The following is a 14,042-nucleotide window of genomic DNA, read 5'->3' as shown; positions in this document are numbered from 1 at the left end:
TATTATGTGAATATATGTGTGAGGTGAGTAAGTGGTATTGGTGGATTTGTTGGTTAATTATTATCGTGAATTATGAGTATTATATGATTAATATATGAATTTTTGTGAATTTTATATTATCTGGTTTATTGCGTTAACTGCTCGTATGTGTTTGTATTTGAGAGATTTCAATCTCTATAAGCTCAAGAGAAAATATAGTTTATTTGGATATTTTCATATGGATTTATGGAATGTTAGATGATTTTATAATCGATTTACGGATTTAATTGCGTATATTTATATTTATTTATTAATTATTGGACTTCCGTAAAACTGTTCACTCGTAACGAGGTGGCAAATTTTCTTTCCGGAAGTTTCAACAAAACTCACCTTTAGCCTAATTTGAATATTCCGGACATTTTTCGTGTTTTGACTTTTTCGATCCGGAGTACGGTTTTCCCCGGAGTCGGTCCGGCGGAGTTTTTCGGGTATTGTAATTGTTGATAATTATCCAGTTTGTCTCGATAAACGTGAAACGAGATATTTTATTCATCCTTATCTTGTCATAATTGCAATGGGACCCGCAGACCAATAATTGAGTTAAAGAGCCCCGTTTTGATGATTATCTCGAAAACCAGTACCGATTGGACCCCGCTTTATTAATATAAAGCTATTAAATACGTATTTTCATGTCATATACGATCCAAAGGGGTACCAATTATTTGTAAATATAAATAGACCTTTCTAGAGCTTATTTTCAACGGTAAATCATTTTCACCAGTTTCTGTTCACGAATACCGAGAGAAACCGAGCGGTGTTCTTCGTGTTCTTCATAATCAAACGAAGATTTGAAGGTGTTATTGGAGTCAGAATCAAGCGTGCAAATAGTCAAATCGAAGATATCGAAGAGTAGAACCCAAATCAATCATCAAAAACAACATGAGATTCACAGGTAGGGAGTAATTGAAGTTTTAAGATTCGAATTATTTGTTTTTAAATGATGAATTTTCGTAGATGATTGTTTTTGATTGATTTGATGATGCCATGTTGTAGAGCGTGTTTTTCTCGTCGTTTTGGTATATTATATGTCGAATTTGGAGTTCGGAATCATATAGAAAAAGTGGTTTGATTCTTGGTTTGTTGTTCTTCATGTTCTTGAGTTTTTCGCCGGAAAGTTATGAGTTTTTGCCGGGTTTTTGATTGGCTAAATCTGGGATGTGATGGCGTATATCACTGGGTAGAGCACGAGGAGATCAATCTGTTCATATACTGAGTGTAAGCGTTGGAGTTGTGCACAAGTCGCCGGGTTCTGGAAAAGGAACCGCCGGCGGCGGGATTTGCTACAAAAATCCGGCCATTTGGCCACGTTTCTGCATAAATTAAGCTGTGAAATGAGTTTGTGGGAGTGTGGGTGGTGATTCTGGAGAGTTTGGTGGCTTCCTGACCACCGTAGCGCCGTTTCCGGCGAAACTAGTGGTGGCCGGCGGCAAATTGCCGTTTGGCCACCGAACTTGTGAAGATGGTGAAGTTATCATACCGGGGTTTCTAGTTTGACAGATCACCCCCTGTAACTTTTGAAAGTTACACTTTAAACCCTGGACAAAACTTTCAAAATTTTACACTTTAAACCTTTTGATTTTAATTTTCAAAAATTGTTTTATGTAATTATTTTAAATTCCAAAAATAGTTTTTAATTATTTCTTTATTCAAAAATAAATCTAAATTAGTTTGTTAATTAATTTTAATTAGTAATTAATTATTTAATTGGTCAATTAATTTAAATATTAATTGATTAATTATTTTAATTAATTATTAATTGATTTTAATTGGTTAATTAATTGGATTTAATTATCCTTTTTGATTTAAAAATTCCGAAAAATAGTTTCGAGCTTTAAAATATTTTTCCAAATTATTTTCAAGGCTCGATAATTGTTTATGAATGATTTCAAGTCCGATTTCAAGTATTTGGGACTTGATTATTTATTCGAAAAGTGATTCTTTTATCGATTTTAATTCCGAAAAATGTTTAAAAATTCCAGAAAATTCCCGAAAAATCATTTTAAACCCAAGACTTGATTTAATATCAATTGGGATGGGAGACCTTATATGAAATATGTTGTATGCTATCTGTTTGATGTGTTATGTGGCGATAGGAGAGTGAGAAAACTGTTTTGAGCATAACTTTTGATCCGTAAGTCGGAATCAAGTGAAACGAAAGAGAGACAGAAGCTTATAACGTCTATTTTAATATGATGTGACTATATGGCTGAGTCTATAAGGTGAATAATTGTTGATAAGTATGCATAATGTGATAATATGTGATCTAAGTGCTATTAAGTGATGATTATGTGAAGTACGTGTTAATTTTGATATTGTGAAGTGATAAATGATGCGTAGGACTGATATTGGAGAAGGATATATGGATTATGGTGACTGGAGTTGGTTGATTGGTTGTTGGTTGAGAATAGGTTGACAGGTGGATAGTCCTATAAATAGATGAGACGATGTCGGAATTTCGACAGGATTTATATGATTACTGATTGGTAATATGTTATGTGGTATATGATTGACTATATGTTAGAGTCAAAGCATGCTTATGTGTTACGTGGTATCTGATAAGTTTAAAGGGGTATATAAGTGGGTATCGTTATACGTGATATGTATATGCGATATATTGTTTAGTGACTATAGTGTTGTCTTATTCTCGTAAAGGATTTGGACGAGACGTGTACGCGCGAAGACGTTCAGAAAGTCGAAATGGTATTGCAAAGCGAATAAGGGATGAATCGAGTAAGCGAAGCGAAGATGTACGGTAGAAAGAGTATAGCCAGAGATGGTCTAGAGACTATGAGATGCATAGATTGTGAAAGTGGAAAGATGAGATTGAGATGTGAGACTGGAGTCAGATTTAAGGCAAGTACCCTGCACCCTGCTTTTGGATATATTGCATATTCTGATCCATTCTTTTTATATGTGTTGCAAGTATCCTAAACCTTTCTCTTGGATATATTGCAAATATTCTGATCCATTCCTTTGGTATATGTTTCAAGTATTCATACCTTTCTTTTCAATGTTCGAAAGTGCGAGTATTCTGAACCATTCTTTCTAATCTTCAAGTTTCTAAAGAATTTCCGTTTTACAAATTAATTCGAAGTTCAGATTGTCATTGAAGCATGTGTTGCTCAGTGATAGTTAGAGCTTTGAATGAATTGGGATCTTCTTGATTATTCAACCCGCCATTGTCATGCTGGTTTAGCAGGCTAAATTCAGTTGCTTAGCCGATAATGGAGGATACTGAATAGTTGAGGATTTCCTGAACTGTGATTTATGAAATGAAGGATCATGATTTATGAATAGATTATTATCAGAGTTTGATTGGAAATTATTCAGTTGTTGATGATATTTATGATGATGTTCTGTTAATTTACATTGGCTTCTTGAATTGAATTAGAGAATTGGATTATTGTTTTTATATAAACCTGTGGACCAGATTCGTGGTCATGTTGGGCCAATGAGTGCCTTGGATCCAGTGATAGAGCATGGCGGGGCCTGCTCGGGGTTAGTGCGGAACTGATCAGCTGCCTAACCTTGGTTTTAATTAAAATGTGATAGTCCAATTCGATAATTCTTTTGGAAAGATTGAATTCCTCAGTATTCAATTGTTGCGAGGTATTGTGATCTTCTTATACAATACCTAAACTTGTGAACTCAGGTTGAATCTTTTTATATTTTGAACTCGTGAACTTCTGTTATATCATTTCAGAATTTTCATTGTTTATTACTACTTGCTGAGCATTGTTGCTCACCCTTGCTATTCCTTTCTAACCATTTCAGAAAGGCTTAAAGATGAGATGATGGATTGAGATTGTGAATAAGGCTAATGCTAGACGAGGAGACAGAGTTGAGAATTCAGTGGTCGAGGAGTGTTCAGGAAAGTTGATGAGGTTGGGGTAAGCTGAAATAGTTGACCGTGATTCTTCTTATCGAAGATGATCTGATTTGGTAAGAGATGTTGTGTAATAATAGTGGTTGATTCTAATTTCAATACTGTAACCTGGAAGCGATCCTGTTGATTTTAGGGGGTTTAAATGTTCTCTTTCGAATCATTTATTAAAGTTTAAATGTTATCATTCAATTCTTTTATTATGGTTTTCAAGTTTGAAATTCAGGTTTTGAAATCATTCGATTTATGGTCTCATTCAAATCTTTTATTAAAGTTTTCAGTTTTAAATCCTTTTGGTTCTATTATCTTTAAAAATTAAAAAAAAAAATCAGGATTTCAAGAGTGTTTAAAAATGGGTTTTATGTGGTGACGTCAGAATCCAGACCCCCGGATTCCTGGACTGTCACAGTTGGTATCAGAGCCACAGGTTATAAGTATTTGAAATTAGAATATAGATCATAGTTTTAGGTTTTCTAGAGAAGAATGTGGTGTAACCTCACATAGAGGTATGGTCGGACTATTTAGGAATAGTCTAGAAATGTGAGTGAAGCATAGAGTTTAGTTAGATGATCAAGTTAAGTGTGGATATTTAAAGAGATTAGGATTCTTAAGTTTAGACGTATGATTTCTAGTATGTTGATTAATTGAGATGGTGAATTGTGGAAAAGGTCAGTATTAGACCTATATAGAAGAGTTTGATAGTGAATGATTGAGTTGAGAATGGTGAAAATGCAGAGTTCAGAGTATTCTGACTATACTGCATAGTTGAAAATGGTTTATTGTATTGATTTGAGAATGATAAAGATGCATGGTTCATATTATGTTGACCATGTCAGTTAATTGGAAGAGATATGTTGTTTTAGTGAGATATGGAGAGTTAGTGCAAGATATGAGTTGTATTGAATTAGAAGGAGGGATTTGTAGATAGAAGTTGATAGATGAGAAGTGCATGATAGAGAGTAGGTGAAGTTGAGTCAGGTTATTAGAAGCGATATTTGCGAGTAAGTTAGAATGTTAATTCTCGACGACGACGTTTTAAGTTAAGCGGGACAAGGTGGGCCCATAACCCACAGGGCGACAATTCAGAAAATCGAAGATATGCTACGTGTTGTGCTATGGACTTCAAAGGCAACTGGGTGAAACATGAGAACGTGAACTACTTGGGCCAGACTTATTACGAACGATAACGTCTACGATGACATCTTATGAGGTTATTACGAGTCAAATCGATTGATCATCAAGAACGTTGAAAAGAAGACATATATCGTACAATGATTTATTGAAGTAGAGCGAAAATCTGAGAAGACCTTGGCAATACCTCTCTTCAACTAAAGATTCTTTTAATTGTTTCTCATCAGTGAGATATTATCATGATATCTTTTCTACAAAAGTTTTGATCAATGAGATCTTCAATTTCTCAAATTCTAAGATGATATGGGTATTGATTATTGGTATGAGTTGGAAAGCAAAGATGTGTGATAAAGGTTTGTTGTGAAGAGACAGTGATGGTCCTTGATATTGTTTGACATTTCTTGACATTCCTTGATACCCTTTCATCTTCTTTGATATCCCTTGATGTTCTTTGATATTTTTGATATTCCTTGACATTCGTTGATATTTCTTGACATTTCTTCAATCTGATTGGGATGAACAACCCTATTTATAGGGGACACAAGGTATACCTGTCTGTGTGATAGGAGTTGGATGGGACGCCATCACTTGTGTGTGTTGTGATTACAAGAAGGTTAACAACCTTTAGTAGTGTCTAATATGGACACGCAACATGAAGTTCATTTGATCGTATTGATCTCCCAGTCACTTTTGTATTTTAATGCGACCTATTTTGTAAACATCTTGTTCCTTCAAAATTCTCAAAGATTGGTTCTTGGAAAATAAATTTGCAATTGTGAAAGTTGATTCTCCTATTTCTTTAAAGCTAAAGGTATGCCAAGGTTGATCAAAAGGTGGATGACGATATGATATTACGAAGTGTGTACGTTTTAGTTTCTTCGGAGGATTCCGAGGACGGAATCCTTATAAGGGGGGTAGAATGTAATATCCCATATTATTAAATTTAGAATTGATTATTATAAATCTATTTGTCTAAATATTATTGTTGGCTTTAATTGAAAAGTGAATTGACTATGTGAATAGTTCTAAGTGATGATACCTGTTCTATGGATTAATAGGGATTATACTGATTATGCGTCCTCCTTCTTTTTCTGATTCCGAGGACGGAATCCCTATAAGGAGGGTAGATTGTAATGACCCGGATTTTTAAAAATATTTTTATTAGTATTAAAAGTGATTTTCTTCAAAGAAGGGAATAAGATTTAATATTTTATTACAGTTTAATGAGTTTTCAAGGTTTTATATTTAAACCCCGGGTTATTGTGTTATTGATAAATAATTGTACTTTTAAAACTGATTTTCATATATTGTTTCGAAAATTCTAGATGATTATTATGTGAATATATGTGTGAGGTGAGTAAGTGGTATTGGTGGATTTGTTGGTTAATTATTATCGTGAATTATGAGTATTATATGATTAATATATGAATTTTTGTGAATTTTATATTATCTGGTTTATTGCGTTAACTGCTCGTATGTGTTTGTATTTGAGAGATTTCAATCTCTATAAGCTCAAGAGAAAATATAGTTTATTTGGATATTTTCATATGGATTTATGGAATGTTAGATGATTTTATAATCGATTTACGGATTTAATTGCGTATATTTATATTTATTTATTAATTATTGGACTTCCGTAAAACTGTTCACTCGTAACGAGGTGGCAAATTTTCTTTCCGGAAGTTTCAACAAAACTCACCTTTAGCCTAATTTGAATATTCCGGACATTTTTCGTGTTTTGACTTTTTCGATCCGGAGTACGGTTTTCCCCGGAGTCGGTCCGGCGGAGTTTTTCGGGTATTGTAATTGTTGATAATTATCCAGTTTGTCTCGATAAACGTGAAACGAGATATTTTATTCATCCTTATCTTGTCATAATTGCAATGGGACCCGCAGACCAATAATTGAGTTAAAGAGCCCCGTTTTGATGATTATCTCGAAAACCAGTACCGATTGGACCCCGCTTTATTAATATAAAGCTATTAAATACGTATTTTCATGTCATATACGATCCAAAGGGGTACCAATTATTTGTAAATATAAATAGACCTTTCTAGAGCTTATTTTCAACGGTAAATCATTTTCACCAGTTTCTGTTCACGAATACCGAGAGAAACCGAGCGGTGTTCTTCGTGTTCTTCATAATCAAACGAAGATTTGAAGGTGTTATTGGAGTCAGAATCAAGCGTGCAAATAGTCAAATCGAAGATATCGAAGAGTAGAACCCAAATCAATCATCAAAAACAACATGAGATTCACAGGTAGGGAGTAATTGAAGTTTTAAGATTCGAATTATTTGTTTTTAAATGATGAATTTTCGTAGATGATTGTTTTTGATTGATTTGATGATGCCATGTTGTAGAGCGTGTTTTTCTCGTCGTTTTGGTATATTATATGTCGAATTTGGAGTTCGGAATCATATAGAAAAAGTGGTTTGATTCTTGGTTTGTTGTTCTTCATGTTCTTGAGTTTTTCGCCGGAAAGTTATGAGTTTTTGCCGGGTTTTTGATTGGCTAAATCTGGGATGTGATGGCGTATATCACTGGTAGAGCACGAGGAGATCAATCTGTTCATATACTGAGTGTAAGCGTTGGAGTTGTGCACAAGTCGCCGGGTTCTGGAAAAGGAACCGCCGGCGGCGGGATTTGCTACAAAAATCCGGCCATTTGGCCACGTTTCTGCATAAATTAAGCTGTGAAATGAGTTTGTGGGAGTGTGGGTGGTGATTCTGGAGAGTTTGGTGGCTTCCTGACCACCGTAGCGCCGTTTCCGGCGAAACTAGTGGTGGCCGGCGGCAAATTGCCGTTTGGCCACCGAACTTGTGAAGATGGTGAAGTTATCATACCGGGGTTTCTAGTTTGACAGATCACCCCCTGTAACTTTTGAAAGTTACACTTTAAACCCTGGACAAAACTTTCAAAATTTTACACTTTAAACCTTTTGATTTTAATTTTCAAAAATTGTTTTATGTAATTATTTTAAATTCCAAAAATAGTTTTTAATTATTTCTTTATTCAAAAATAAATCTAAATTAGTTTGTTAATTAATTTTAATTAGTAATTAATTATTTAATTGGTCAATTAATTTAAATATTAATTGATTAATTATTTTAATTAATTATTAATTGATTTTAATTGGTTAATTAATTGGATTTAATTATCCTTTTTGATTTAAAAATTCCGAAAAATAGTTTCGAGCTTTAAAATATTTTTCCAAATTATTTTCAAGGCTCGATAATTGTTTATGAATGATTTCAAGTCCGATTTCAAGTATTTGGGACTTGATTATTTATTCGAAAAGTGATTCTTTTATCGATTTTAATTCCGAAAAATGTTTAAAAATTCCAGAAAATTCCCGAAAAATCATTTTAAACCCAAGACTTGATTTAATATCAATTGGGATGGGAGACCTTATATGAAATATGTTGTATGCTATCTGTTTGATGTGTTATGTGGCGATAGGAGAGTGAGAAAACTGTTTTGAGCATAACTTTTGATCCGTAAGTCGGAATCAAGTGAAACGAAAGAGAGACAGAAGCTTATAACGTCTATTTTAATATGATGTGACTATATGGCTGAGTCTATAAGGTGAATAATTGTTGATAAGTATGCATAATGTGATAATATGTGATCTAAGTGCTATTAAGTGATGATTATGTGAAGTACGTGTTAATTTTGATATTGTGAAGTGATAAATGATGCGTAGGACTGATATTGGAGAAGGATATATGGATTATGGTGACTGGAGTTGGTTGATTGGTTGTTGGTTGAGAATAGGTTGACAGGTGGATAGTCCTATAAATAGATGAGACGATGTCGGAATTTCGACAGGATTTATATGATTACTGATTGGTAATATGTTATGTGGTATATGATTGACTATATGTTAGAGTCAAAGCATGCTTATGTGTTACGTGGTATCTGATAAGTTTAAAGGGGTATATAAGTGGGTATCGTTATACGTGATATGTATATGCGATATATTGTTTAGTGACTATAGTGTTGTCTTATTCTCGTAAAGGATTTGGACGAGACGTGTACGCGCGAAGACGTTCAGAAAGTCGAAATGGTATTGCAAAGCGAATAAGGGATGAATCGAGTAAGCGAAGCGAAGATGTACGGTAGAAAGAGTATAGCCAGAGATGGTCTAGAGACTATGAGATGCATAGATTGTGAAAGTGGAAAGATGAGATTGAGATGTGAGACTGGAGTCAGATTTAAGGCAAGTACCCTGCACCCTGCTTTTGGATATATTGCATATTCTGATCCATTCTTTTTATATGTGTTGCAAGTATCCTAAACCTTTCTCTTGGATATATTGCAAATATTCTGATCCATTCCTTTGGTATATGTTTCAAGTATTCATACCTTTCTTTTCAATGTTCGAAAGTGCGAGTATTCTGAACCATTCTTTCTAATCTTCAAGTTTCTAAAGAATTTCCGTTTTACAAATTAATTCGAAGTTCAGATTGTCATTGAAGCATGTGTTGCTCAGTGATAGTTAGAGCTTTGAATGAATTGGGATCTTCTTGATTATTCAACCCGCCATTGTCATGCTGGTTTAGCAGGCTAAATTCAGTTGCTTAGCCGATAATGGAGGATACTGAATAGTTGAGGATTTCCTGAACTGTGATTTATGAAATGAAGGATCATGATTTATGAATAGATTATTATCAGAGTTTGATTGGAAATTATTCAGTTGTTGATGATATTTATGATGATGTTCTGTTAATTTACATTGGCTTCTTGAATTGAATTAGAGAATTGGATTATTGTTTTTATATAAACCTGTGGACCAGATTCGTGGTCATGTTGGGCCAATGAGTGCCTTGGATCCAGTGATAGAGCATGGCGGGGCCTGCTCGGGGTTAGTGCGGAACTGATCAGCTGCCTAACCTTGGTTTTAATTAAAATGTGATAGTCCAATTCGATAATTCTTTTGGAAAGATTGAATTCCTCAGTATTCAATTGTTGCGAGGTATTGTGATCTTCTTATACAATACCTAAACTTGTGAACTCAGGTTGAATCTTTTTATATTTTGAACTCGTGAACTTCTGTTATATCATTTCAGAATTTTCATTGTTTATTACTACTTGCTGAGCATTGTTGCTCACCCTTGCTATTCCTTTCTAACCATTTCAGAAAGGCTTAAAGATGAGATGATGGATTGAGATTGTGAATAAGGCTAATGCTAGACGAGGAGACAGAGTTGAGAATTCAGTGGTCGAGGAGTGTTCAGGAAAGTTGATGAGGTTGGGGTAAGCTGAAATAGTTGACCGTGATTCTTCTTATCGAAGATGATCTGATTTGGTAAGAGATGTTGTGTAATAATAGTGGTTGATTCTAATTTCAATACTGTAACCTGGAAGCGATCCTGTTGATTTTAGGGGGTTTAAATGTTCTCTTTCGAATCATTTATTAAAGTTTAAATGTTATCATTCAATTCTTTTATTATGGTTTTCAAGTTTGAAATTCAGGTTTTGAAATCATTCGATTTATGGTCTCATTCAAATCTTTTATTAAAGTTTTCAGTTTTAAATCCTTTTGGTTCTATTATCTTTAAAAATTAAAAAAAAAATCAGGATTTCAAGAGTGTTTAAAAATGGGTTTTATGTGGTGACGTCAGAATCCAGACCCCCGGATTCCTGGACTGTCACATCTTGTGCATTTCTTCATCCTCTTACTCATCACCATCAAGTAGTAGGGATGACAGTTTTACCTGACCCAATGGATACCCTACCTGTTTCTTACTGAGTTGATATACCGAACCCGATTTCGATTTTTTTTGGATATGGATCCGGATTTTAGACCCGAAAAAGTTTAGATCCGGATCTAGATCTTAAGTATTCCGAACCGAGACACGACCCGAAATCCAAAATCTCATTCGAACCCGATCCGAACCCAACACCTGATAAAAACCCGATACAAAATATTATATGTGTGTGTGTGTGTGTGTGTTAAATGTATAGTATATATATTGAAATATTATGAATTATTAGTTACTAGCTTTTCTTGCCCACGCTCCGCGCACGGGTGTCCTGATATTGTAGTTGTTTTTTGTGACGTTGTGAAATAATTTTATGATTATAACAGAAAATGAAAACATCATATAATCCCAAATTAAAAAATTAAATTAAATAAAATGCCATTTAAAATCAACATAGTCCGGATGAAAAGCTCATAGTCTATAAAAGATTTGAGCTTAATCTCAAATACTTTATTACATTATTGTTTCATAAAAAATGTAAAAATTGTAGTATGATTATTCAGCTATCTTAGAGATGTTATAATCAGAGATCCAACAGTGATACATATTTATCATGATTAAGCCTAGAATGACATAAAAAATGTATGATTCTGTGTGAATAAGCATATATCTTTTTTTTTACTTTCTTTTCTTAACGACGAGATCTATTATCGCTTTTTTGTGTGTCCTCGGAAATCATCCATACACTTCAAATAACAAAATGGAAGCGGTTCGGGAAGTTACCACCGTCTTACCGCGAAGCACGGGGTTCACCAAGGTTTGGAAAGCTAGTGCTCGTGAATGCACTCCTCATTTAGCCCCGTGACTCGTAAAAGAAGCCTTCGGCTGAGGAGCTGGGCTTGGAAAAATCCCGAGAGCCTTGGCCTGAACGCTCCGTTCTCGGTCAAGCCGCGTGAAGGGCCTCTGATAATGACGTAAATAGAGCTCGTTCCGCTACTCGCGCTAATCCATGATCTAATGTTCTCGCTTGGGATGGGAAACGAGGTAATTTGGAGAGCAAGGAGGGGCGATCTCCTATTCTGTCTGGTCGTTGTGGCTCTATTGATAAAGACCTTGGAATTGGCCAATCACCAAGGGTTAGCATTCTGTTATAACGAATAGAACGAACTCGAGTTCAGTTCACCGGTACGGTACAGCCGGGGGGAGCGGGCTGCCTTTTCAATCAATCTCCGACCACTCATGCCGCTATTGGTGCGGTTTCCAGAAGAAGATGCCATTCATTTGATGAGAAATAAAAAGGAATATCGAAAATTCGAGTGGCTGAAGCTGAACTGCAACAAGCAACTAAAGAAAATCAACTCGAGCAACCCTTCTCCTTTACTTTACCAACTATGCCTTTTAAGGCTTCAAGCCTGATCTGAGAAGTAAGTTCTAATTGGGTTCGGATAGACTTCATTCAAGAACGCCGCCGCCCCTTTCTCTTTGAACTCGTCCCGGAATGGGCATTATGGCAAAGAACAAGAAGAAGACAAAAGGAGAAATTTGCCCAATAGTCACAAATGGTGCCTCCACAGGTTGACATCCGATCCAACCTAGTAGAAAGCGATCCGCCAAAAACAACAAATATATTATATGGTAAATCGGGCGAAATTTTGAGGCTCATAAAGGTCCATTTACGGGTCAGGGTCGAGGTCCTACGGGGTACCCACTACTCGGAGTACCCTGCCAAAAGGAGAAAGATGTGTCTGTCAGGTTCAGTTCGTCTTAGTTGGGTTGGGCGGGTTCGACCAGAAATGCTATGTTTACACACAAGACTACCCCTCTTCCCGAAAGCTTCGCGGGGACTACTTTACGACGATGGACGACCGTCTAGTTGCAGAACAAAGGGAGTGGTAGATTTTCCGTACCAGCTCCTTCGACTTATACCGCAGTTGAAGCCACAAAAATTGAAAAGGAATTTCTTTACTACACTGAAACCCCATCCGGGCACTCAAGCTCGAACTTCCTTTTTCAGAACGATTCAATCTCATATGAGGTAGCAGGTCAAAGTGAAAGAAGACTCTAGGTTCTGAGAAACTTTTGTCTTCTTTTGAGAGTTCCTTGGGGTTTTTCTTAAGACTGCAATGAAAAATTATTTTTTAACACATAGCCTGGTGTGTAAGCACAGCAATGAACCGCGGCGAACCCTTAGACAAGAACGAGCACCTACGAATAAGGGGAATGGAATGGCGACCACGGGGTGAGAGAATCTTATAATACGGGAGCGAGTGACTGGTAAAGTCATTAAACTTAGTCATTTTGATCAACACGGTTGCAAGTAGATTCCCAAAGTTAATAATAGAAAATCGACCGGGAGGAATCGGAAAATTGCAGATGAATTTACAAAAAGAATTTAATTGTGTCAACCGAAAACTTAACATCAGGTGATACTTTTAAAAAGTCATTTTTTTTAACTCGAAACTCCTCCGACACGAGTCCTAGTCGTTGTGCAGAAATCTTTCTCATTTTTTAGTGGATCCTCACAAAAAAAGAGTTTGTATCGAATAAAGTATATACTTCGGCTGTCTTGTGCTAGAACTTTGGCTCGTAAACATAAAAGTACTGTACGTGCTTTTTTGAAAAGATCGGGCTCGGGGTTATTGGAAGAATTCTTTACGGCGGAAGAGCAAGTCCTATATAATAATTCCCTATCTCTTCTGGGATATATATCAAGTGCGGGACTAAACCCTTCAATGGTCCGCAGTCAAATGTTAGAAAATGCATTTATAATTGATAATCCTATTAAAAAGTTCGATACTCTTGTTCCAATTGTTCCTCTGATTGGATCATTGGCTAAGGCGAGATTTTGTAACGTATTGGGGCACCCTATTAGTAAGGCGGTTTGGACTGATTTATCAGGTTCTGATATTATTGTCCGATTTGGGCGTATATGCAGAAATATTTCTCATTTTTTTAGTGGATCCTCACAAAAAAAGAGTTTGTATCGAATAAAGTATATACTTCGGCTATCTTGTGCTAGAACTTTGGCTCGTAAACATAAAAGTACTGTACGTGCTTTTTTGAAAAGATCGGGCTCGGGGTTATTGGAAGAATTCTTTACGGCGGAAGAGCAAGTCCTTTGTTTGATCTTTCCAAGAGCTTCTTCCACTTCGCATAGGTTATACAGAAGGCGTATTTGGTATTTGGATATTATTTGTATCAATGATTTGGCCAGTCATGAATTGAATGATTCGTTATTCTAAGTAATGAAGATAAATAATGAAGAGATAACAAATTCTTTTT

At 35.5% G+C, this 14,042-nt stretch overlaps 1 protein-coding gene and 2 long non-coding RNA genes across 5 annotated transcripts in view; all 3 read left to right on the top strand.

The window, feature by feature from the left end:
- The first annotated feature begins 301 nt into the window (after positions 1–301).
- On the top strand, positions 302–4,122 carry LOC135147025 (uncharacterized). Of its 2 annotated transcripts, none has more exons than XR_010284311.1 (2): positions 302–931; positions 3,814–4,122. It is a non-coding gene; the product is annotated as an uncharacterized LOC135147025 (long non-coding RNA). The 2 variants fall into 2 exon arrangements; XR_010284312.1 differs by lacking the exon at positions 3,814–4,122 and adding an exon at positions 2,692–3,018.
- Positions 4,123–6,684: 2,562 nt separating this feature from the next.
- Positions 6,685–10,504, top strand: LOC135147026 (uncharacterized). 2 transcript variants are annotated; one of them, XR_010284313.1, is made up of 2 exons: positions 6,685–7,314; positions 10,196–10,504. It is a non-coding gene; the product is annotated as an uncharacterized LOC135147026 (long non-coding RNA). The 2 variants fall into 2 exon arrangements; XR_010284314.1 differs by lacking the exon at positions 10,196–10,504 and adding an exon at positions 9,074–9,400.
- Positions 10,505–12,985: 2,481 nt separating this feature from the next.
- LOC135147187 (maturase K-like) overlaps positions 12,986–14,042 on the top strand; it is a 1,092-nt gene continuing 35 nt past the window's right edge. The window contains exons 1-2 of the mRNA XM_064080038.1: positions 12,986–12,999; positions 13,336–14,042. The exon at positions 13,336–14,042 is cut by the window's right edge and continues 35 nt beyond it. Of these exons, the coding sequence (XP_063936108.1) occupies positions 12,986–12,999; positions 13,336–14,002 (681 nt within the window). The 3' untranslated portion in view covers positions 14,003–14,042. The remainder of the gene's footprint in view (positions 13,000–13,335) is intronic.

The sequence above is a fragment of the Daucus carota genome, chromosome 6, assembly GCF_001625215.2.
Source record: "Daucus carota subsp. sativus chromosome 6, DH1 v3.0, whole genome shotgun sequence".
NCBI lineage: Eukaryota > Viridiplantae > Streptophyta > Magnoliopsida > Apiales > Apiaceae > Daucus > Daucus carota.
Note: the sequence above shows the minus strand (reverse complement) of the source record. Positions and strands in the feature narration are given on the sequence as shown.